This window comes from Blennius ocellaris (assembly GCF_963422515.1).
Source record: "Blennius ocellaris genome assembly, chromosome: 8".
Classification (NCBI taxonomy): Eukaryota; Metazoa; Chordata; class Actinopteri; order Blenniiformes; family Blenniidae; genus Blennius; species Blennius ocellaris.
In genome coordinates this window covers 4,124,662-4,147,422 of record NC_137657.1, presented here as the reverse complement: position 1 = coordinate 4,147,422, position 22,761 = coordinate 4,124,662, and the positions used below count along the sequence as shown (strand labels likewise).

The 22,761-nt window shown below is 49.3% G+C and overlaps 2 protein-coding genes across 2 annotated transcripts; one reads left to right on the top strand and one right to left on the bottom strand.

The window, feature by feature from the left end:
- Nucleotides 1–5,656: 5,656 nt before the first annotated feature.
- On the bottom strand, nt 5,657–6,702 carry glrx3 (glutaredoxin 3; the record flags this gene model as incomplete). Its single annotated transcript, XM_080501052.1, has 1 exon — nt 5,657–6,702. The coding sequence occupies exon 1, from the start codon at nt 6,665–6,667 to the stop codon at nt 5,657–5,659; it is 1,011 nt and encodes a 336-aa protein (XP_080357178.1). The 5' UTR covers nt 6,668–6,702.
- Nucleotides 6,703–7,449: 747 nt separating this feature from the next.
- On the top strand, nt 7,450–22,641 carry LOC308133597 (large proline-rich protein BAG6-like). The gene is made up of 24 exons (XM_080501049.1): nt 7,450–7,578; nt 9,467–9,554; nt 9,685–9,802; nt 11,827–12,041; nt 12,534–12,605; nt 12,688–12,810; nt 13,230–13,468; nt 13,566–13,698; nt 13,835–14,035; nt 14,119–14,335; nt 14,477–14,527; nt 15,106–15,443; nt 17,253–17,325; nt 17,414–17,733; nt 17,808–18,099; nt 18,268–18,437; nt 19,184–19,237; nt 19,915–20,023; nt 20,327–20,451; nt 20,574–20,708; nt 21,305–21,544; nt 21,714–21,821; nt 21,913–22,059; nt 22,239–22,641. The coding sequence occupies exons 2-24, from the start codon at nt 9,474–9,476 to the stop codon at nt 22,332–22,334; spliced, it is 3,657 nt and encodes a 1,218-aa protein (XP_080357175.1). The 5' UTR covers nt 7,450–7,578; nt 9,467–9,473; the 3' UTR covers nt 22,335–22,641.
- The last annotated feature ends 120 nt before the right edge of the window (nt 22,642–22,761 follow it).

Below are 22,761 nucleotides of genomic sequence, written 5' to 3'. Positions count from 1 at the left end.
TTGCCACACTATTTTGTAGTTAAAATATAATTGATGACATTTAAATAGTATTTTATTAATATTATGTACATGTCATGTACATTACATATGTACAGTGGCTTGCAAAAGTATTCATACCCCTTGAACTTTTCCACATTTTGTCACATTACACGCCACAAACATAAATATATTTTATTGGAATTTTATGTGAAAGACCAACACAAAGTGTCACACAATTGTGAAGTACAAAGAAAATTATACATGACTTTACATTATTTTCACAAATAAAACACTGAAAAGTGCAGCGTGCAATAGTATTCAGCTCCTTTTCTCTGAGTGCAACCAATTACCTTCAGAAGTTGCCTGATGACTGCTGAATGATTGAATGTTGACCTGATGACTAAATAGAGTCCACCTGTGTGTAATCTAATCTCAGTACAAATACAGCTGTTCTGTGACGCCTCAGAGGTTTGTTAAGAGAATATTGGGGAGCAAACAGGACCATAAAGTCCAAGGAACACGCCAGACAGGTCAGAGAGAAAGTTGTGGGGAAGTTTAAAGCAGGGTTAGGCTATAAAAAGATTTCCCAAGCTTTGAACATCTCCCGGAGCACTGTTCAATCCATTATCCGGAAATGGAAAGAGTATGGCACAACTGCAAACCTACCAAGACACGGCCGTCCAGCTAAACTTCCAGGCCGAACAAGGAGAGCAGTGACAAGAGATGCAGCCAAGAGGCCCATGGTGACTCTGGACCACTCAGGTGGGGGAATCTGTCCACAGGACAACTATTGGGCTGCACTCCACAAATCTGGCCTTTATGGAAGAGTGGCAAGAAGAAAGCCATAAGAAGTCCCATTTGCAGTTTGCCAGAAACCATGTGGGGACCAGCAAACATGTGGAAGAAGGTGCTCTGGTCACATGAGACCAAAATGGAACTTTTTGGCCTCAATGCAAGACGTTATGTGTGGCGGAAGCCTAACACTGCACATCACCCTGAACACACCGTCCCCACTGTCCAACATGGTGGTGGTAGCATTATGCTCTGGGGGTGCTTCTCTTCAGCAGGGACAGGGAAGTTGGTCAGAGTTGATGGAAGATGGATGGAGCCAAATACAGGGCAATCTGGGAAGAAAACCTGTTGTTGTCTGCAAAAGACTTGAGACTGGGGCGGAGATTCACCTTCCAGCAGGACAACCATCCTAAACATAAAGACTTGAGACTGGAGGTTCACCTTCCAGCAGGACAACCATCCTAAACATAAAGACTTGAGACTGGAGGTTCACCTTCCAGCAGGACAACCATCCTAAACATAAAGACTTGAGACTGGAGGTTCACCTTCCAGCAGGACAACCATCCTAAACATAAAGACTTGAGACTGGAGGTTCACCTTCCAGCAGGACAACCATCCTAAACATAAAGACTTGAGACTGGAGGTTCACCTTCCAGCAGGACCACCATCCTAAACATAAAGACTTGAGACTGGGGCGAAGGTTCACCTTCCAGCAGGACCACCATCCTAAACATAAAGACTTGAGACTGAGGTGGAGGTTCACCTTCCAGCAGGACCACCATCCTAAACATAAAGACTTGAGACTGGAGGTTCACCTTCCAGCAGGACCACCATCCTAAACATAAAGACTTGAGACTGAGGTGGAGGTTCACCTTCCAGCAGGACCACCATCCTAAACATAAAGACTTGAGACTGGAGGTTCACCTTCCAGCAGGACCACCATCCTAAACATAAAGACTTGAGACTGAGGTGGAGGGTCACCTTCCAGCAGGACCACCATCCTATACATAAAGACTTGAGACTGGAGGGTCACCTTCCAGCAGGACCACTATCCTAAACATAAAGACTTGAGACTGGAGGGTCACCTTCCAGCAGGACCACCATCCTAAACATAAAGACTTGAGACTGGAGGTTCACCTTCCAGCAGGACAAACATCCTAAACATAAAGACTTGAGACTGGAGGGTCACCTTCCAGCAGGACCACCATCCTAAACATAACACCAGGGCTACAATGGAATGGTTTAAAACAAAACATATTCATGTGTTAGAATGGCCCAGTCAAAGTCCCGACCTAAATCCCATCGAGAATCTGTGGCAAGTCCGAAAAACCGCCGTTCACAAACACTCTCCATGTAATTTGACTGAGCTTGAGCTGTTTTGCAAAGAAGAATGGGCAGAAATCTCAGTCTCTCGATGTGCAAAGCTGGTAGAGACATACCCCAAAAGACTTGCAGCTGTAATTGCAGCGAAAGGCGGTTCCACAAAGTATTGACTCAGGGGGATGAATACTTTTGCACGCAGCACTTTTCAGTTTCTTATTTGTGAAAAAACTTTTTAAGTCATGTATAATTTTCTTTGTACTTCACAATTGTGTGACACTTTGTGTTGGTGTTTCACATAAAATTCCAATAAAATATATTTGTTTGTGGCGTGTAATGTGACAAAATGTGGAAAAGCTCAAGGGGTATGAATACTTTTGCAAGCCACCGTATCTGTTTGATGTGCATATAAAATATTTCTGTAGAATATACATTGAATGTGTATTATAAAAATAGTAATCTTAGTGTAAAATTGTGTGACATTATGTTAGAGAGCCTTGTTTTGTTTAGTTTTCGATGTGAATAAGCTTTTGCTACAACCAACAACCTTTCAGCTGATTTAAAGAAAAATAAACCCAAACAATTTATTTATTTATTTATTCATTTATATACAGATATAATCACAGAATAATGTCTCAGGAGAGGAAAAGATCATCATTTCGGTCTTTGGTTTCCTTTGTGGCTGAAAAGTTGTTTTGCAGCAGTTGAGGAATCAGCTGGAGGAATTGAAGAAGTTGCTCTGAAGCGGTAGTGAAACTGGAGCGAGAGCTTGAGAAGGTTCTTTCTATTTGCGGCCTGGGGGGGGGGGGGTGTCCCCGCTTAACACTCAACGCCAAACAAACTCTCAGCAGCTTCCAGTTCCGTCCACTGGTGAGTTCCCTCCGGCGGCTGTCTCTCACTAAACTAAAACTAAACTCCCACCACACATTTTCATTTCATCACGTCAGAAACGCAAGTCAAACAGCATTGAGCTGAATCTCCGTTTTATACCACAGCAGCGAATCAAATATATATATATACGGATAAATATTGAGTCGCTCTCCGAGAGCGGCCTGGGGCCCAAAATCCTCTTTTTTATCCTTCTTGTTCTTTCAAAAACCCCGTCCACACATCACTATGAGCACGGCTCAATACGATGCCAGGCCTGTAGGTGGCGCTGTCACACTGTAACCACAGAAATACACCAGGAACGGAAGAAGAAGACATGGAGCATGAAAAAACAAAATCCACCATGTTTCCTTGTTCATCAGCAGCGCCCCCTGGAGCAGGCCGTCCGCCATGTTGTTGTTGCTAAGTGATGTCACGTAGAGGGAGGTGGGGCTATAGGTGGAGAGGCGGGGCCATGATGTCATAATTTTCCCGGCTAACATGTCAAAGCCGAGGCGGCATTTCTCCAGTCGCCTCCACTCGGGGACGGCGTTAGGAGCCGGACCGGGTGGACCGCCTGGTTCCTCTGAAACACGGAGCTCTGATGGGAAAGGTGAGGTCAGGAATGTGGGCGGAGCTTATCTGAGGAACAGAGGGCCACCAGGATGCATTGTGGGAAGAGGACGAGGTTCTGTTGGCAAACCTCTGGACTCTGCTTCAGGGTGGAGCGATTCTGTAGACGTTTGTTGGTGTCAATTTAGAAATGGGGCGGAGGTTAAACCGTTTTTGTAGGTTTCTATAAATCCCTTCTAGGAAGTTTCAAAGTGATCATTTGCATTATATTTGTGGGATCTGCACCTCGTCACATCTGAGCACCATTATTTTTTAACTCACAGGATCAGTTTTGTTGCTTAACCTGATGTTTTGTGGTAATTTAACATCTTCCTGTGATTTTATTGTGAAGAGTCACATTGTGGTCAATCTCAGGGTCAAGCTGGAGCAGAATCCAGACTGACTCACGATCAATGTGTTAAACATCTAAGTGGTTTCATCCATCACTTCATGTTCTCCAGCTTTTCTCCTCACAGCTCAGGGCTGTAAACACACGGTCCTGCGGTGACCCTCTGCCCTCGGCCTTGACTTGCAGGCTCAGCTTCTCCAGCCCCGGGAGGATCCAGGTCCCGTCAAGGTTTTTGATCAGAAATCATTAACTTATTTCTCTTCACTGTTTGTTGATATGAAGTAGGGGGGGTGGATAAAATTAGAATTTGCATGTAACAGGTTTAAATTGGCCTTATTTATATACAAATCACATATATAATATCATTTTTTGATTTTCAGGTTGCTACTGCCTGCTACTGGCCATATAAGGAAAACCGCGTTTTGGGCGAATTTCTCGAATTTTGCCACTTTTGACAAGTTTTGTGATTTAATGGCTCAACAGTAACGTATCATATATTACATTCACACATTTGTCATGCTAATCAATGTTTTATTTGTTTATTTTAGGTAGTCTGAGACAAGATGGCTGCCAGTAGTACCTCCACTATTTGGTGTGTTCTAGTATAAACCATACCTTTTAGTTCATAAATAAACAAAATAAAACAAGTAATCACTATATTTGTACACAATGTTGAGACAGAGTCATTGTCCATTATCATATATAGCTGAAAAAAGCGTGCAAAAGTGTGATATACGCAGTACATCAAAACATGCCAGTAGCAGAACCAAAATTGAAAATGCAGGTTACTTGTGTGTTTTATATATAAATAAGGTCAAAATAAACCTGTTACACGAAGGTTTTGGGAAAAAAGGTCATTTATCCACCTCCCCTATATGAAGTCTGAAGAGTGTCAACTGAACTCTGAACCCCCCCACACACACACAGCCTGGTATTTTGACGTGCTGCAGCAGCAGAAAGGGAAAGACCCTGAAGACTCTCACATTCAGCGTAGGCGGAATGAAAAAAACCCTGGTGAATGAAAGTGGAACAAGCTGTGTTTGTTTCGTCCTCACAGGGGAAGTCGTGTGTGTGTGTGTGTGTGTGTGTATGACTAAATGGATGAAACCAGAACCGGTGAAAACCAGGATCAGACCAGAACCACTTCGCTGCATTTCCACCGTCACTTTTTCCTCAATCTGACCAAATTCTTTCCGATCACAAGAAAACTGAATAATCAGAATGTCACTCTGGTTTCGCTTCACCAAGACGCGACCGCGATTCACTTCGGCGGATCAATCCCATCATGCTTTGCACCGATGTTTCAAAGGACCTTTCTTCTGGTTGAAGGAAGAATCAGGAAGTTTTAGTTTTGTTACTGTTCTGTGTTTTTTTTTTATATATCAAGTCTCGTGATTTAGAGTCTCATGTACATTTGAACAACAAATAAAACCAAATCCAGAATAAGGTAAAGACGAGCTTTGCTCGCGCCATCTTTTCTAAATGTTGTGAACCGGCGCTATGGACTCGCACGCCGCTTCTTCCAATAGCAGGGAGTGCCCTGATGAGCTGCTCTGAGGTTTAACGTTTCACTAAAACTTCTCAGGAACGAAACGAAAGTAGACGTTTTATTCTGACTTTATTTAGAATCTATAAAGTGAGACGGTTCCGCTCCAAGAGAACCAGTATAGTGTCACTGTGAACTCTTAACCCTGCCGGGCCCCCCAGGTCTCCTCAGTTCCCCCCGCCCCCCCCCCCCTACGACTCCCCCTTAAGCACAGAGACCAGGTCCCCGCTCTCCTTCAGCTCCTTGACGATGTCCAGGCCTCCGATCAGCTCCCCCTTCACGTAGAGCTGCGGGTACGTGGGCCAGTTGGAGTAGGTCTTGAGGCCCTGGCGGACCTCCTCGTCGGACAGGATGTCGAAGGTGTCGTAGTCCAGGCCGGTCTGGTTGAGCATCTCCAGGATCTGCCTGCTGAAGCCGCAGCGCGCCGCCTCCTTGTCGCCCTTCATGAAGAGCACCACGGGGCTGCGGTTGATGAGGGTCTTGAGCCGGTGCTCCAGGGTCTGGGTCTTGGGGCAGGTGGCCTCCAGCTCCCCGGACTGGGCCATCTCCTTGACGATGTCCAGGCCCCCCAGCAGCTCCCCGTTCACGTACAGCTGCGGGTAGGTGGGCCAGTTGGAGAAGGTCTTGAGGCCCTGGCGGACCTCGTCGTCGGACAGGATGTCGAAGCTGCTGAACTGGACGCTCTTTTCGCGGAGCAGCGCCACCATCTGGCGGCTGAAGCCGCAGCGGGGCTCCTGGGGGACCCCCTTCATGAAGAGCATGACGGGGGCGGCGTGGATCAGCTTCTTCAGCCGCTGCTCGAGGTCCGAGCCGGCGGCCTGCGGGGCCGCTTCCGCCGGGGCTCCGCCGCCTCCCGCGGGGCCTCCGCCGGCTCCGCTCGCCGCCAGCCGCTGCAGCTTCTTGGTGAGCTCCGGCGCGTGCGCCCCGTCCAGCCGGTCCACCTGCTGGCCGGCCCGGAAGAACAGGAAGGTGGGCACGGAGGAGACCTGGTAGCGCTCCGACACCTCGGGGGCCGCCTCGGCCTCCAGTCGCAGGAAGGCGGCCTGCGGGTGTTCCCGGGCCAGCTCGGCCAGCACCTCGTTCATGTGGCCGCACTGCGGGGCCCAGGCGGCCTGGAAGTGGACCACGCTGAGCCGCGGCCCCGCGGTGCTCACAAACTCCTCGAACTGCTGCTGGGACGAAGCCTCCATGAGCCGCTCCATATTTCCGAACTCACGCTTCTTCCTCGGTCGCAGCTTCTTCTGGGGGACGGCGTCACCGTGCCGCAGCGTCACCGAGCCGAGGCGTCACAGCGCCGCCTTCCGGCTGGAAAGAGGACAGCGGCGCCACAACGTCAGGAACGGAGAAAACACTTTGTTATTCCAAGAGATGAAGTTCAGCGAATGGAATACAACATTAAATATCAAATTGAACCGAATGTACATATATAATTAAATATATTAAGGTGCACAGGGCTTCACAGTGACAATTACAACCATCGAAAGAATAGGATTGATAGAAAAATACAACAAACACTTTACAAGAAGAGAGCTATAATCTGGTGTCTTCAAGAAGGAAGGGTGTCCTGAGACTAGTCTGTAGAGCTTGTTGGTGGTATGAGTCTGTTAATGGAGGAGGTCCTGCTCCTTCTCTCTAATAATAATGCCATTCAGCATTCAGTCTGTTGGTTTGTTTGTTGTTTTTTAAACAAATGAGTATCTATCTATCTATCTATCTATCTATCTATCTATCTATCTATCTATCTATCTATCTATCTATCTATCTATCTATATATATATATATAGATAGATATATAGATATATATACACATATACATATACATATACATATACACACACACACTTACACTTGTATACACTTATATCAAGTGTATTATGCCTAAAAAGAGGAAGAAGTGAAACTGTTGCAGGTTGCAGTTCACACTCCGACCAGTAGGGACGGTAATGAATAAAACACGGTGAACTCCGTCAGAACAGCAGCAGAAGAGAGCTTCTGGTAAATACCAGAAGGTCCCGAGAGGAGATTAAAAACCCCGATAACCTGATCAACACAAACAACTCCACACCCAACATCCACACACGGGACCCGCCTCGAGGACGGACTCTTCTCTAAGGTGAGGTCAAACACGAGGCGGCTCGCACTGCGAACGACGGCGGTGCGTGTGTTTAACGTTAGCGTTAGCATTAGCGGCTCAGTTAGCGTCGTGTCAGAAGCTTTTCCCTTTGAAATAACGATTGACTGTCCTATTAAACTCCGCCCGCTCACTTGAATCAGTTCTGTCATGATAATTTAAACTAACGAGTGGAACTGAAAACGTTTTTATGTTACCAGGCCGAGCAGCTGCGTTGGGTTCGTAACGGTGAGTTAGCTGCGTTAGTTTAGCTGGTTTATTTAACCATTATTTCACGAGTTGGTTTCACTGGTTGAGTTCGCCTGAGTTAGTTTAACTGGTTTAGTTGACCTGGTGTATTACACTGGTTTCGTTTGCTTGGTTAGTTTAGCTGGTTTACTTGACCTGGTTTATTTAACTGAGTTAGTTTACGTGAGATTGGCGACGAGCCGCTGTTTTCTGCCTAAATAAACTGAACTGTGTATAATCTTGGATTTAACCCTCCTGTCTGGACTGTCTGGTTTGATCTGAATGTGACGTCAGAGAGGGTTATGGTGGTTTAGGTTTAATGACCCACAGATGGGGCAATAATGTGAGACAGGTTTAGTTTGACCTTTCTGATGATGTGTCGTTGCATTAGTAATCCTGCTCAGTGCACATCAGTTAGGTACGCCACTTGTAAATCACGTGCCAAAGACTAATTTCACCAAAACAACTGGATGTTGTGAAGTCTGCCAGAAATTTTACAAGTTACTTACAACTATCACTGGGTTGCAGTAACCGATTACTTATTTAGAAAGGACGTGATTAACTTCACTATCAACAATCAAACAAAATCAAGTAACTCAAGAAATACTTTATGTCCCATAGTGACGCCTGTATTAATCTACCCACATCTGAATTATTGTGACAGCTCAGCTGAGATGATGTTTTAGTTAAAGGTTTGTCAGCTAGATGCTCTATAATCTGGATGTTGGAGGAGGAAGATGCTCTATAATCTGATGTTGGAGGAGGAAGATGCTCTATAATCTGATGTTGGAGGAGGAAGATGCTCTATAATCTGATGTTGGAGGAGGAAGATGCTCTATAATCTGATGTTGGAGGAGGAAGATGCTCGATAATCTGATGTTGGAGGAGGAAGATGCTCGATAATCTGATGTTGGAGGAGGAAGATGCTCGATAATCTGATGTTGGAGGAGGAAGATGCTCTATAATCTGATGTTGGAGGAGGAAGATGCTCTATAATGTGGATGTTGGAGGAGGAGGATGCTCTATAATGTGGATGTTAGAGGAGGAACGTGCTCTATAATCTGATGTTAGAGGAGGAACGTCCTCTATAATCTGATGTTAGAGGAGGAAGATGCTCTATAATGTGGATGTTAGAGGAGGAGGATGCTCTATAATCTGATGTTAGAGGAGGAAGGTGCTCTATAATCTGATGTTAGAGGAGGAAGGTGCTCTATAATGTGGATGTTAGAGGAAGATGCTCTATAATCTGATGTTAGAGGAGGAGGATGCTCTATAATCTGATGTTAGAGGAGGAGGATGCTCTATAATGTGGATGTTAGAGGAGGAAGATGCTCTATAATCTGATGTTAGAGGAGGAGGATGCTCTATAATCTGATGTTAGAGGGGGGGATGCTCTATAATGTGGATGTTAGAGGAGGAGGATGCTCTATAATCTGATGTTAGAGGAGGAACGTGCTCTATAACCTGGATGGATCTGTTAGAAAGAGAAACTAACTGCTGTGGGTCTGACGCTGCTCAGTGATTGATTGTTTTCTGAAACCTTCCTGTTCTTGTTGTTGGTTGCAGGAGGTGAACCTGACTTCAGTGCTCTCATATGATTGATTGTCTGTAGTAACTCATGGAATTCACTGCGTTCTAACAGGAACACCATGGAAGAACAAAGTGCAGACATCGAGGTGACTGTGAAGACCCTGGACTCCCAGAGCCGGACCTACACCGTCGGACCTCAGGTACACACACACACACACACACACACACACACACACACACACACACACACACACACACACACACACACACACACACACACACACACGTACACACGTTTCCTAAACGACTGAAGTGTCTTTGTCTGTCCAGTTGACGGTGAGAGAGTTCAAGGAGCACATCGCCCCGTCGGTGGGAATCCCAGTGGACAAACAGCGGCTGATCTACCAGGGCCGCGTGCTGCAGGACGAACGCACGCTGGCGGATTACAGTGAGTCGCTGCTCTAATCTGAAACTCTTAGAGCTCTAATCTTCTGTTTTCCTGCCACTTTTGGCTTTTAACTGATAAAACACAAGATGTTTAACCCTTAGATGCACAGGTGGGGTCAAAAATGACCCCAGGGGTTGTTATTCTTCAACATCTTTAAAATGAAAAGTTGTAATATCTTCATATTCCAGGTATTCCTCAAAAAACATGTTTGTGACATGAGGCCATTTGCATTTGTGTTTATTTTTTCATAAATTTTAAGAAATTGCAGTTTTTGTATCACTACCCCACTCTTGCACAAGTGGGGTCAAAAATGACCCCAAGCAGTTCCTATGGAATCTTCTATGAAACTTAATTCTAAGCAACTCTGACAGTCCCACATACACATCTGATGTCATCTCACACATCTGATGCAACTTTGACTGTCAATACTGTCCCACTTACACACCTGATGTCAGCAGTCTCACCACCCGAGAGGTCATTTTACCCAGCAACAATCATGTAAGTATTATCTCTATTTATGAACTTCCATGGACAGATTATGATGTGTGATCAAATTAGTGATCATATTAGCCTACTTTGTTGTTAGCTATCAGTATTGTATTTAGGTAGGTAACACAGTATTGTGTTCGCTAACAGTAGCCAACTGTATTGTTAGCTGCATCTATATAATTTATAGTTTTCTGTGCATTCATTGTCCTTTCTAATTTTTTTTTTTTTATATATATATATATCTAAAGTAAAATGGGTGCCAGGACACCAGTGAGGATCCCTGTGGACTTTGCCATACAAATGATCCAGGACAGATTGGATGAAGGGCCCATCAGAGGCATTGACTCAGAATGTGACATCTCAGATGTAGAGGACCCAGACTGTCGTCCCCCACTGAACAAGGCCAGTCAGACACAGAGGAGTCCTCTGAAGAGGAGTCCTCTGAAGAGGAAATGGATATTGTGTCCAACAGAATGAGGCGCTAAGGCTCTTACTGGGCAGAGTGACCTCCCAGCCAGGCTAAAACACCACGGACAATATTCCAAGTTGTAAGCCAGGGCCTGCACCTGGGTTTAGTATGGTCTCCCCAATAGATGCAAGGAAACTGTTCATGTCTGACAATTTAATAGAAGAGGTGCTGATGGAAGTGAGAAGAACTGGGATATGCCAGTCTGTATGTTTTTTAGGAGTCCTCTACATAACCCATCCGTCCTGGCCTCCTAGCAGCCATGTTACTTTAGATAAATAAATAAAAAGATTAGAAAGGACAATGTTTAAAATGCACAGAAAACTATGAATCATGTAACAATACAGTTGGTTACTGTTAGCGAACACAATACCGCGTTATCTACCTAAATACAATACTGTTAGCTAACAACAAAGTGCTAATCTGGTCACACATTTGATTACTAATTTGATCACACATCATAATGTCAATGAAAAATAAGTTCATAAATGGAGATAATACTTACATGATTGTTGCTGGGTAAAATGACCTCCAGGGTGGTGAGACTGCTGACATCAGATGTGTAAGAGGGACAATATTGACAGTCAAAGGTGCATCAGATGTGTGAGATGACATCAGATGTGTATGTGGGACTGTTAGAGTTGCTTAGAATTAAGTTTCATAGAAGATTCCATAGGAACTGCTTGTGGAACAGTGGGGTCGCGATACAAAAACTGCAATTTCTTAAAATTTATGAAAAAATAAATAAAAATGCAAATGGTCTCATGCAACAAACACGTTTTATGAGGAATACCTGGAATATGAAGATATTAGAACTCTTTATTTTAAAGATTTTGAAGATAACAACCCAGTATATTGCCAAAACGCATTGATTTGAATTGGGGTCATTTTTGACCCCACGTGTGGAAGAGTGTAGGTATTAGTAGGTTGTGCATCCAAGGGTTAAGACCAGTGGCTTCAGTTTCAGCTTCCGAAACGAGTCATCGGGGATTAAATCTATGGAGAGAGAAAAAAAAACCGAGGTTCTGTTCCTCGTCCGAGTCCAACACGTGTTTTGTGGTGCTTCCAGATGTGGGGGGGAAGGTGATCCACCTGGTGGAGCGTGCGCCCCCCCCTCCCTCCCAGCCGGCCTCGGGCTCCGGGGGCTCTTCTTCCGACAGCGGGCCGTCCTCATCCTCACAGGGAACCAATCAGGTTCCTCCGCACGACCGCAACGCCAACAGCTACGTGATGCTGGGAACCTTCAACCTGCCCGTCAACATCATGGACCCCCAGCAGATCCAGGTGGGTCCAAGACCGGGTCTACAGAGGGACCGGGTCTACAGATGGACCGGGTCCACGCAGGCTTTTAGAGAAAAAAACGTTGGAGGTTCCTTCAGGTCCAAAAATAAGAAGGATAATCAGAACTTGGGAAACAAATGAGATAGTAAGTGGTTATCATTCCGGCTGTAACTGGAAAGTTTATAGTTTTGTTTGAAAGAAAAGAAGAATGACGATATTTGATTATTATATTACAGCAGAAGAGCCTAGCCGTCCTGTAACGTCAGCAGCTACGCCCTCTGCTGGCTGTTTGGTTTCATTTGGATGTTTTCCAATTAAAATTTGAAAGTTAATTTGATAAGGCGGGTGTGATGTGCGCTGCTTTGGGCGAACCTGTCAAAAACTCCTGCAGCTGAACTTTGTATGACCTGAAGTCTGCCGAAACCTGTGTGGTCTTGCGCGGCCGCACCGCCGCGTGTTTGTCGACGCGGCGTTGAAGTGAAGTGTGTCCTGCAGATGTCGGTCCAGCAGATGGTCTCCGGGATGGGGGAGAACGCCCGCAACGCCCGCGTCACCACCAGCACCGGGGTGAGAACCATTGCACGCACGTGCCGGGCCCCGGACCGCGTTCCCATGGTAACCGTGTTAACCCTCTCGTGTCCCGCCGCAGAGCAACGGCTCGGTCAACGTGCACATCGACATGGACCAGCCGGTGCAGAGCGAGCCGCGGCTCCGCCTGGTGTTGGCAGAGAACCTGCTGAGGGACGTCAACGAGCTGCTGCAGCGGCTGGAGGTGAGGCGCACACGCACCGCTTTCAATAAACCTCCGGCACGGCTCAACTGCTCCCCCAGTGGTCAGTTTGAGCACTGCATCCAAATCCACTTGCTCTAAATCAAACCTGGCTTGTCCTGACATCAGTCAATGAAATTCCCATCTTTCTGTGGAGAAAGTCTTTGGTTGTGATTAATTGGGTTATAAATACACACACACACACACACGCACACCTCAACACAATAATTCTGATAATTTTATTCTTCCAAGTCTTTGTTTTAATGTTTAATATCTCATTTTCACAGTGCTTTATTAGTTTTTTATTGCTCCCACAGGGGGCGCTGCAAACTACATTTCACTGCCGTCACTTAACATCGATTTCAGAGTAACCAACTGTTCTATTGTAAAAGTTTCTCTGCATGTTTTCTTTCTGATTTCAGGGACAAACGACCGACTCGCCCTCTCAAACCGACTCTGCTGCTGCTCCTGCCGCCGCTCCTTCTGCTGCTCCGACTGCTGCTCCGACTGCTGCTGCTGCTCCCCCCTCCTCCTCCTCCACCACCTCCACTCCTTCTCCCTCTGCCCAGCCCATGGACACATCCCCTCCCCCGTCCACTCCCCCGCCTCCCCCGTCCTCCTCCGCTCAGTCTGAGGGACCGACTCCGCAGCCCGGACCAAAGTGAGCCTTCCTGTTCTGATCTCCGTCCTCCGTCGGGAGCTGCTGTGTTGCCGTCTTCACATGCTTGTCATTTGCTCCCCCCCCCCCCCCCCCGCAGCCATCCCAGCCCCGCCGAGCTGGCAGAGATGCTGACGGAGCTGCGCAGGGTGGAGGAGCGGCTGCAGCCGTTCATCCAGAGAGCTCACACCATCCTGGAGACGGCCACCAGCGCAGAGTACAACAACAACACGGTGAGAATGGCTTTGCCGGGGGCCGTCGGCGCTCGGAGGTCCAGTGAGATCCAGTGAGGTCCAGTGAGGTCCAGTGAGGTCCAGTGAGGTCCAGTGAGGTCCAGCGGTCAGCTGAATGAGGCGTTTGTTTCTTCAGGAGAGAGAGACGGACCAGCGGACTCTGGTCATGACCTGGGAGTGTCTCCGTCTCCTCGGCAACGCCCTGGTGGCCCTCAGTGACCTGCGCCTGAACCTGATGAGTCCGGTGCCCCGCCACCTCCACGTGGTCCGCCCGTTCTCCCACTACACCCCCCCGGTCACCCTGCCCGGCGCCGTCCACCACCACATCCCCGTGCAGGTAAGGCAGCGCCGGCGTGCGAGTGTGACTCCACCCTCCTCACCCTCCTCACCCTCCTCACTCTGCTCACTCTCTCCCCACAGATGAACCTGGGTGCTACAGTGACTGTAAACAGCACTGAGGGACAAGCCCCGCCCCCCCAGTCGGCTGGCCAATCGGAGCAGGCAGGTCAGGGACAGACCCCCCCCACACAGACTACCCCGTCCAATCAGCAGGCTGGACAGGGACAGGCCGGCCCCCGGGTCATCAGGATCAGCCACCAGGCAGTCCCGGTGGTCATGATGCAGATGAACACGGACGGTGTGTTGCCCCCCCCCCCCCACCGTCGCCCCTGGTTGAATAACACTCCTCCACATCTAGCTGCACCGCGTCGCCACGGACACCGGGTCACATGACTGACACTCTGTTCACGGGCTTCCTGTTGTTCTGGTTTCTGTGCAGGTCCGGGATCGAACCCTGCAGCCGCCGGGCAGCAGATGCCTGGACAGCCAGGTGAGCAAATCAAACCTCCACCTGTTGCCAAACAACAACAAAAATTCTCCTCACATGTTTGTGTGACGGCATTTTAAACAGTTTCAGGGTGGAATGGGAACCATAAAAAAAAATGTGTCACTTAATAAAATATAATCTTCGAATGTGTATATTTACCACCTCCTGCTCCGTCAGGCTTTCTTGTTTTGTTTTGATTTTTTAGGTTTTAATTAAAGGTTTCATCTTAAAGAGAGTTTAAGTCCACCTGAGTCTCTTCATACAGTCATAATAATAATAATGTTTTCGTAGAAATCACATGAAACAGAAACCCAGAGCTTCTAAAATAGAATAGAATAAAGAGATGCTCATCCAAAGTTGTAATCCAGAGATCAGTAGACTCCAATTTTACAATATGTGTGTTCCCTGTTTAAGTGTTGATTCAAACTGATCAGCTTGACCCACAGACGACAGTCCGGCTCATTCTCACGACGTAAACAATCTTTCAGCCCCGAGATGAACCCGTCCAAACAGACGGCAATCTGGACTTAATCCTGGTTCTGACCCTTGGTCTATGTCCCGCCCTCTACTCCCCCCTTCAGGCGCCCTCCCTCCGGACTTCATGAGGAACCTCATGCAGCAGATCAGCCAGTACGCCGCCGCCGTGGCAACCAGCGCCGCCTCGGCCGCCGCCACGGGCCAGCCCACTCCGCCAGGCTACAGCTCCACAGCCAACTCCTCCACCACCACCACGGGCCCCAACACGCCCACCACCACCCCCACCGCGCCGCCGCCGCCGCCGCACGCCGGCCCCCAGCCCCAGGCCAGGGTGGTGTTCACCCGGCCCCCCTTCGCACCCAACATGCCCCCGCCGCCCTTCGGCTCCCGGGCCACCACCTTCAACGTGCGGGCGGCCATGCCGGGGCAGCAGCCGGGGCAGGTGGGCAGACCCTCTCTGATTGGTTCCATCTCGTCCGTCCTCGCTCGGCTCCGCGGGTCCCGCAGAACAACACGGAGGGACGACTCAAATCATTGAAACTAGGGACCGGGGACGCCAGGGATGAGCACTGGTACTGGTACTTGTAAAACTCACACCGATGCCACTTTACGGCAGTGTGTAACTTTAAGACTGCAGGGCGCCGGCGGCCAGTTTTAGGCCGTCTTTTTCAAAACATTGACCCACAAAATGAGGGTTTGAGCTTCACTGCCTAAAGCTGCTGCTACGTAAACTGGCTTTAAGCGCCAGCCGAAACACATTTTGAATGTCAGTGCGTCATAATGTAGGATTGTTGTTCAAATAGCATCTGTGGAAAAATATAAATGGTTGTATTGGTGAGAACTCCAATCCAAATACTCATACACTGCTCATTTTGGGGGGGGGGGGGTCGGTGCATCCCTGATGAAAACGGTGGGAGCACTGCAGTGATGCTAACTGCAGCATTTCTCACCAAGTTTTCAAAAGTCAACATGTGGAATACCAGTGGCGTCCACCAGGTGGCAGTGGTGAGTCAGTTTAGTCCTTTCTCTTTTGGTAGGTGGGTCACTGCAGAGCTCCAACCTTCAACCACCGACTCCTGCTTCACATTAGACCTGCTCGTCTGGTGCTTGAAACATGAATCCTGGTGAAGAGAGTCAATCTGCTCCTCGCTAAAGCCAAATGAGTTGCCAAATGGAATCATCCTGCAGATGATCCAGTTCAGCCAATCACAGCTTGAGGATGGCTAAAGGCAGGTTGAACCCCGGATGGGGCATATATACACACACACACACAGTTGAAGAACATGCAAACTCCCCAGAGAAAGATTTTGAACCCATGACCAGGCTATGAGGCAGGCGTGCTCACCGCTACACCGCCTGGTCATGGATTCCTAGAAAAGCCAGACTCAGATCTGCAGTCGGTGTCGCGGTGAAGGAAGTGTAGCAGCGACAGTCGCTCTGCTGACTCGTCCAATTAGTCATTTCGGCCTCATTCACAATGCAGGGAATTCAGGTTTTTATTTTTTTTAACTGGCGACCGTTATCCAATCTGCTTTGTGGCCACGTGAAAGCACCAATTCCATTTCTGCTTATTTCTTTCTTTCCCACACCAGACCCGGTACTAATTAGCATATTTGTCTACGTGCGACTGCTTCGTCATCGACGTGTGACCGAAATCACAGAAAAGTGCCGGGCTCCGCCAAAATGTTAAAAGCCGTGCTCTCCTTCTAATTCAATCTCCTCCTTTTCCCCTCATCATTTTGTTGAGATTCTGTCGCTCGTATTTAACAACCTCTTAAATGAACCTGCACGCGGACCAGCGTTGCCAGATATGACGGGTATCCTCTAATTGGGGAGCCAAACTCTCACCTTTTAACTTTATTTCATTCGTTATGTGTGATTATATCTTTTCTCACTCATAAACCAGCTTTTGCGTGTTTTAGCATGATTCCTACGCGGGCTGAGGTCTGGGGCTGGTTCTTATTGAGGCGTGTGGGTTTTACCTGGTTTGGGCTGCAAACCGTGAGTCAACCCTGGCGCCGGCGTCCATTTCTGCCTCGTAAGTGACGTGTTGGGCGCGATGTCATCCATCCTCGGCGGGTTGGAAGTCCAGTTTGAAGAGTAGCCTGAGCGATCACGTGAAGAATCAGAACTGAGCTTGAAGAACCTGCAAAAGTTGCGGGTCTTTAACAAACGCTTCGTGTTTGATGGGTGGTTCTTTAACGGACTGAGTGTCTGTGTCCTCCCCCCCCCCCCCCCCCCCCCCCCCCAGGCATTCAACCCTGCGGCTCTGAACCAGATGATCAGCGGCCTGGTGGGCCAGCTGCTGCTCCCCGGACAGGCGGGTGGGTTCTCGCCGTGTCTCGCCGCCACGTCTGGTGTGTTTTGCAGTGGAACTCCTGCTGACCGATTGTGTCCTCCGTCCTCCGGCAGGTCCAACAGTCACGTCCTCTTCCTCGTCCTCCACATCCACATCCTCCTCTTCTTCCTCCTCCTCCTCCTCCTTCTCTTTTTCCTCCTCTGGTCCAACTCCTCCCCCTGCTGCCGGCTCTGGCCCCACCCCCCCGAACCAGAGCGAGGCCGGCGCCACCGAGCCCCCGAACCAGGACCAGGCTCCAGACCTGGGCCAGCTCCTGGGCTCTCTGCTGGGGATGACGGGCGGGACCGGAGGCTCCATGGGGGCCCCCTCCATCACCGTCACCACGTCGGGGGTCCCGGCCTTCATCCAGGGGGTCAACGACTTCATGCAGCAGGTCAGTGGGACCGTTGATCCTGTGAGGGGGACCAGGGCTCCGTTGGTACCACATGTCCTCCTCCTTGTGTCCAGGCCCAGCCCGTCTTCGCTCCTCCTCCACCACCCTTCGGTGCTGTCCCCGCTGCTGCCGCCGCGGCAGGTGCTGCCCCTCCCCCCAACCCCCCGGGGGCAGCTTCAGCCGAGGCCCTGAACCCAGAGCTGTTCACCGGGATCATGACGGGGGTCCTGAGCACCATGATGGGCTCCCTGGGTCAGACCCAGAGCGACACCGAGAGCATCGCTCAGTTCATGCAGAGACTGTCCCAGACCACCAACATCTTCATCAGCCCCACCAACATCTTCATCAGCCCCGAGGACCCCACCGGTCAGTCTGGGACCTGTAGACTGACCTGGGTCATCTGGATACTGACTCATAGTCTCTGTGTAGAGTCACTCGTGGCGTCTCTGAATTGACGTGTGTGTGTGTGTGTGTGTGTGTGTGTGTGTGTGTGTGTGTGTGTGTGTGTGTGTGTGTGTGTGTGTGTGTGCGCAGGGTTCTTCGGGGAGCTGCTGATGCTGCTGTGTCAGACGTTCACCATGACCGACCTGGTGATGCTGCTCCACGGTCAGCCGCAGCCTCTGACCCGCCTCCAGCCTCAACTCACACAGTTCTTCAACCACAACTACCTGAACGGCAGCGAGCCGACCGACCACAACATCGCCGTGGGTACCACCACCACAATAATCAATACCACCACCACAATAATCAATACCACCACCACCACCACAATAATCAATACCACCACCACCACCACAATAATCAATACCACCACCACCACAATAACCAATACCACCACCACCACCACAATAATCAATACCACCACCACCACAATAACCAATACCACCACCACCACCACAATAACCAATACCACCACCACCACCACAATAATCAATACCACCACCACCACCACCACAATAATCAATACCACCACCACCACCACCATAATAATCAATACCACCACCACCACCACAATAACCAATACCACCACCACCACCACAATAATCAATACCACCACCACCACCACCACAATAATCAATACCACCACCACCACCACAATAATCAATACCACCACCACCACAATAACCAATACCACCACCACCACCACAATAATCAATACCACCACCACCACCACCACAATAATCAATACCACCACCACAATAACCAATACCACCACCACCACCACCATAATCAATACCACCACCACCACAATAATCAATACCGCCACCACATGTGCCTCCCTCCACACTCACTCAGAGAGGCTGAGGGACAAACCTGGACATGAAGACATTTTCAATGTCTCCCCTGGGCTGCCTGAAGCCATCATGAAAGAAACACTTGGCTTCATGGACTTCACTGGAGTGTTTGGGAGGAGTCGCCGTGTGACTGAAGTGTTTTTTTCCTCCTGCAGGCTGCTGCTGACCGGCTGGTTAATGAACTGGAGGACTACATCACCGAGAGCTTCGTACGTCCTCCACGGTCACGCGTCACTCCACACAAACAGCCGCGGTTCAGTCGGTTCACTTATCGCTCATCTGCTCCAGGAGCGGGAGTCAAACGGTGCAAAGACCAAACCCTCTTTAACCTGAGCCGTTGGTTGATATCACTGCACAGGGTGAACAGGGAGGGAATGAGTAATCGGATTACACTGCCACAGAAGAGCTGCGATCGTAACTCAGAAAAGACAAAGTGATTGTTAGTTTGGTCCTCAAGACAAACGGTGACCGAGTTTCCAGAAAGCTGAGATTCAAACCCAAGATTTCACTCCATCAACATAAACATTTCACAGTTGGATTGGTGGTTCAGTAAACCACCAGACCTCAGTGTTGTCCAGAACCTTTCAATAAATAATCCAGACGGAGCAGAAGGGCCTGAGCTTCTGTTAAATAAGCTCAGGCAACGCAGCCCCATGTTCTGCTCCTGTGATGCGTTTAGAGGACATAGGAGATTTGAGCTCCACAAAATAGAACCTGACGTCTTCTGGACAAAGTTGCTGAAGTCACTAATTGATTCCAGACTCAGATTTCAGAATGACTTTTTAATTATTGAAAAGTAATTTGTCAGTGCTCGCCTTGCTGCCGCTGGCTGCACGCCACCGCTGCTTCCTGTCTGTGACTCACTGACTTCCTGTCTGTCCTCCAGAGAGAGTCTGCAGTGCCGGTGCTGGACGGCGTGGACGTCACTCAGACCAACATGTCCTTCTTCAGACAGCAGCTCACACACATCGCCACACACATCCTGCGCTGCACCGGTGGGTGTGTGTGTGTTCGTTCGTCCATGTTGGTGTGTGTCTGGATTCAATCTGAATTAAAGTCGAATGCAGTGGGAGGGACTGACAGGAAGTCCATCTCAAACTCAGATTATTTCAGTATCAGTGAGTTTAAACGTTTACTGCAGAGGAATTTAGTGTCCATGTTTTACACACGCTTCAGTGTCAGATTGGCGGCTAACGCAGCGAGCTTGTGTTTGGAGGATTGGGATTAAGGTCCAACAATAATCCAGTGGTTCCTCCAGAGCAGCTCGGTGATGAAGAGACGTTGTGTTTGCTCCTCAGACGAGACGTTCGGCCCGCGGCTGCTCCAGATGTGTAACCAGGCTCTGTTCCAGTGTCTGGCCCTCAACCTGCACTGCCTGAGGGGGGACCAGCGAGCGCTGACCACCTTCATCAACCACCGGCTGGTCAGCACACACACACACACTACACTCCGCTGAGACACACACACACACACACACACACACACACACACACACCTTGAGCAGAGCCACAGACGGAGTGTGTGTGTTTTGTGTTGCGTTTCCAGCGGAGGATGTCGAGCGACATCAGTCCGTCGCTGGTGAACTGGATGACCAGCATGATGACCATGAGGCTGCAGGTCATCCTGGAGCACATCCCCGTGACGCAGGACCAGATCCAGCACTACATCGTCCCCACGCGGGTAGGCCCCGCCCACACGCTACACACTGACGCTACACACCCCTGCTCTTCACCGGGCAGACGCCAAAGCTAACGTTAGCCGAGAGGGAGAGAGGCGGCCGGCGTTCTGGCTCACTGCAGCGTTTGACTGTCGTTATCCGAGGTGGACCAACCGTCACCTGTCTCTAAGCCCCGCCCCCTCCACCGCCCGCCTCATGGGTGTGTGACGCTGGAAAGGATTTTGAGTAGTTTCTACTTAAATTCCATCGAATTGCAGGGAATTAATTTCACAAACTTTAACATGGAAAAATAGTTTGTATCTCATTTGTGACAAATTGATTCCCACAAAAAGTTTTAGGAGTTTTAATGTGAAGACGGGAAGTTCTGGGAAGCTGCAGAGTGAGAGGAGGAGGAGGAGGAGGAGGAGTTGCTTCTGCAGTGAGACTCCGCCCCCTCACCTGATGAGCGGCTCATCTCCAGTTCACCTCCGTCTTAAATGTCTGATTAATAATGGATGTTGTTGACAGACGGCGCCGCCAGCAGCAGCCGCGGCCGCCATGCGAGAGGCCGAGCGCCACGGTGCAAGTCTCCGCCCCTCACCTCTCCTTTCCTCCACAGATCGGGGACACGCCGTCACCGGCCGCCGCCACCACCGCCGAGGAGGCCATGTCCGTGTCACACGAGACCCGGCCGTCGCCCCGGGAGACCCGGCCGTCGCCCCGGGAGACGAGGACGCTGCCCGGAGACCTGGGAGCCTCGGGAGGAGCAGCGCCGTTGGGCGGTGACGTGGCGGGAGCGGAGGGAGGAAGTGAGGAGGCTACGGGGGAGACGGAGGCCTGGACGGCAGCGGTTCCTCCTGTAAGAGCCACACCGGGGGGGGGGGGTCGTCATGGTAACATGCATGCACCAATCACTACGCTTTTAACTGCCACAAGTTGCCATGGAAACACGTTTTCAAGTGACCAAACAATAAAAGTGCAGAGATGTTTAGAAAAATGTGATATCAATGTGTGTGTGTGCGTGTCAGGAGTGGGTTCCAATCATCCGCTGTGACATCATGACTCAGAGGAAGATGAAGTCTCAGCCTCCGCTGTCAGACGCCTACCTCCACGGCATGCCTGCCAAGCGCAGGAAGGTGAGGCCCCGCCCCCTTTTCACACCTGAGGATGAGCTCACCTAGTAACGTGTGTGTGTGTGTGTGTCACTCTCTCTCTCTCTCTCTCCAGACGGGCCAGGGCAGCGGCAGCCTGCTCTCTCTCTCTGATGCAGTGACTCAAGCAGCTCGATCGGCCGGCGTGAAGCCGATCACCTCGTCTGAGAGTCTGCAGGAGGAGCTGGAGACGGCTGAGGTCCGGGAGCAGTACTCTGAGCAGGTAACTGTAATCTGTACTCTCAGCAGGTAACTGTAATATTACATAATGTTCTGGTTTGTATTTTGTTCTTTCATATTAACCCCTTTTCTTCCTCCTCTTGCTCTTCTTCCTTCTGCTCTTCCTCCTCCTCCTCCTCTTTCTCCTGCTCCTCCTCCTCTTGCTCTTGCTCCTCCTCTCAGGTGAAAAGCGACATCAAGAAGCGAATGAGAGAGGATCCAGATTTCACTCCCCAGCAGTTCCCAAACGCACACAGAGCTTTTTCCTCGGACTCGTAATCAAAACGAGTTCTGGGGCTTTTTTTTTTTTTCCCCCTCTGTCACTTCTCCATCTGACCACCAGGGGGAGTGCAGCGCCGTCACCTTGTTTTAAAGCCGCTCCCTCCTGTTCTTAGCTTTTTACTCTGCTGAGTGAGTGAACGTTTGAGTCGAGTCACTTTGGATGTGAATGTTTGCACGTTTTTATTTTGTTTAGTTTTTTTCTTATCCTCGTTACCATGAAGACCGATTCCCAGACGTTTTGCTTTCATGTGATGCTGTTTGGTACATGAATGTACAGCGAACATAATTAAAAACCTTGATCACACAGCGTCGTCTGTCTGACATCACAGGAAGTGACATGCTCTTATTTTTTTAAAGGAATGTCTCAGAACCTTCCAGTTTAAACGTGATTTATTCATCAACTTCACCATAAACTCGACTTTAG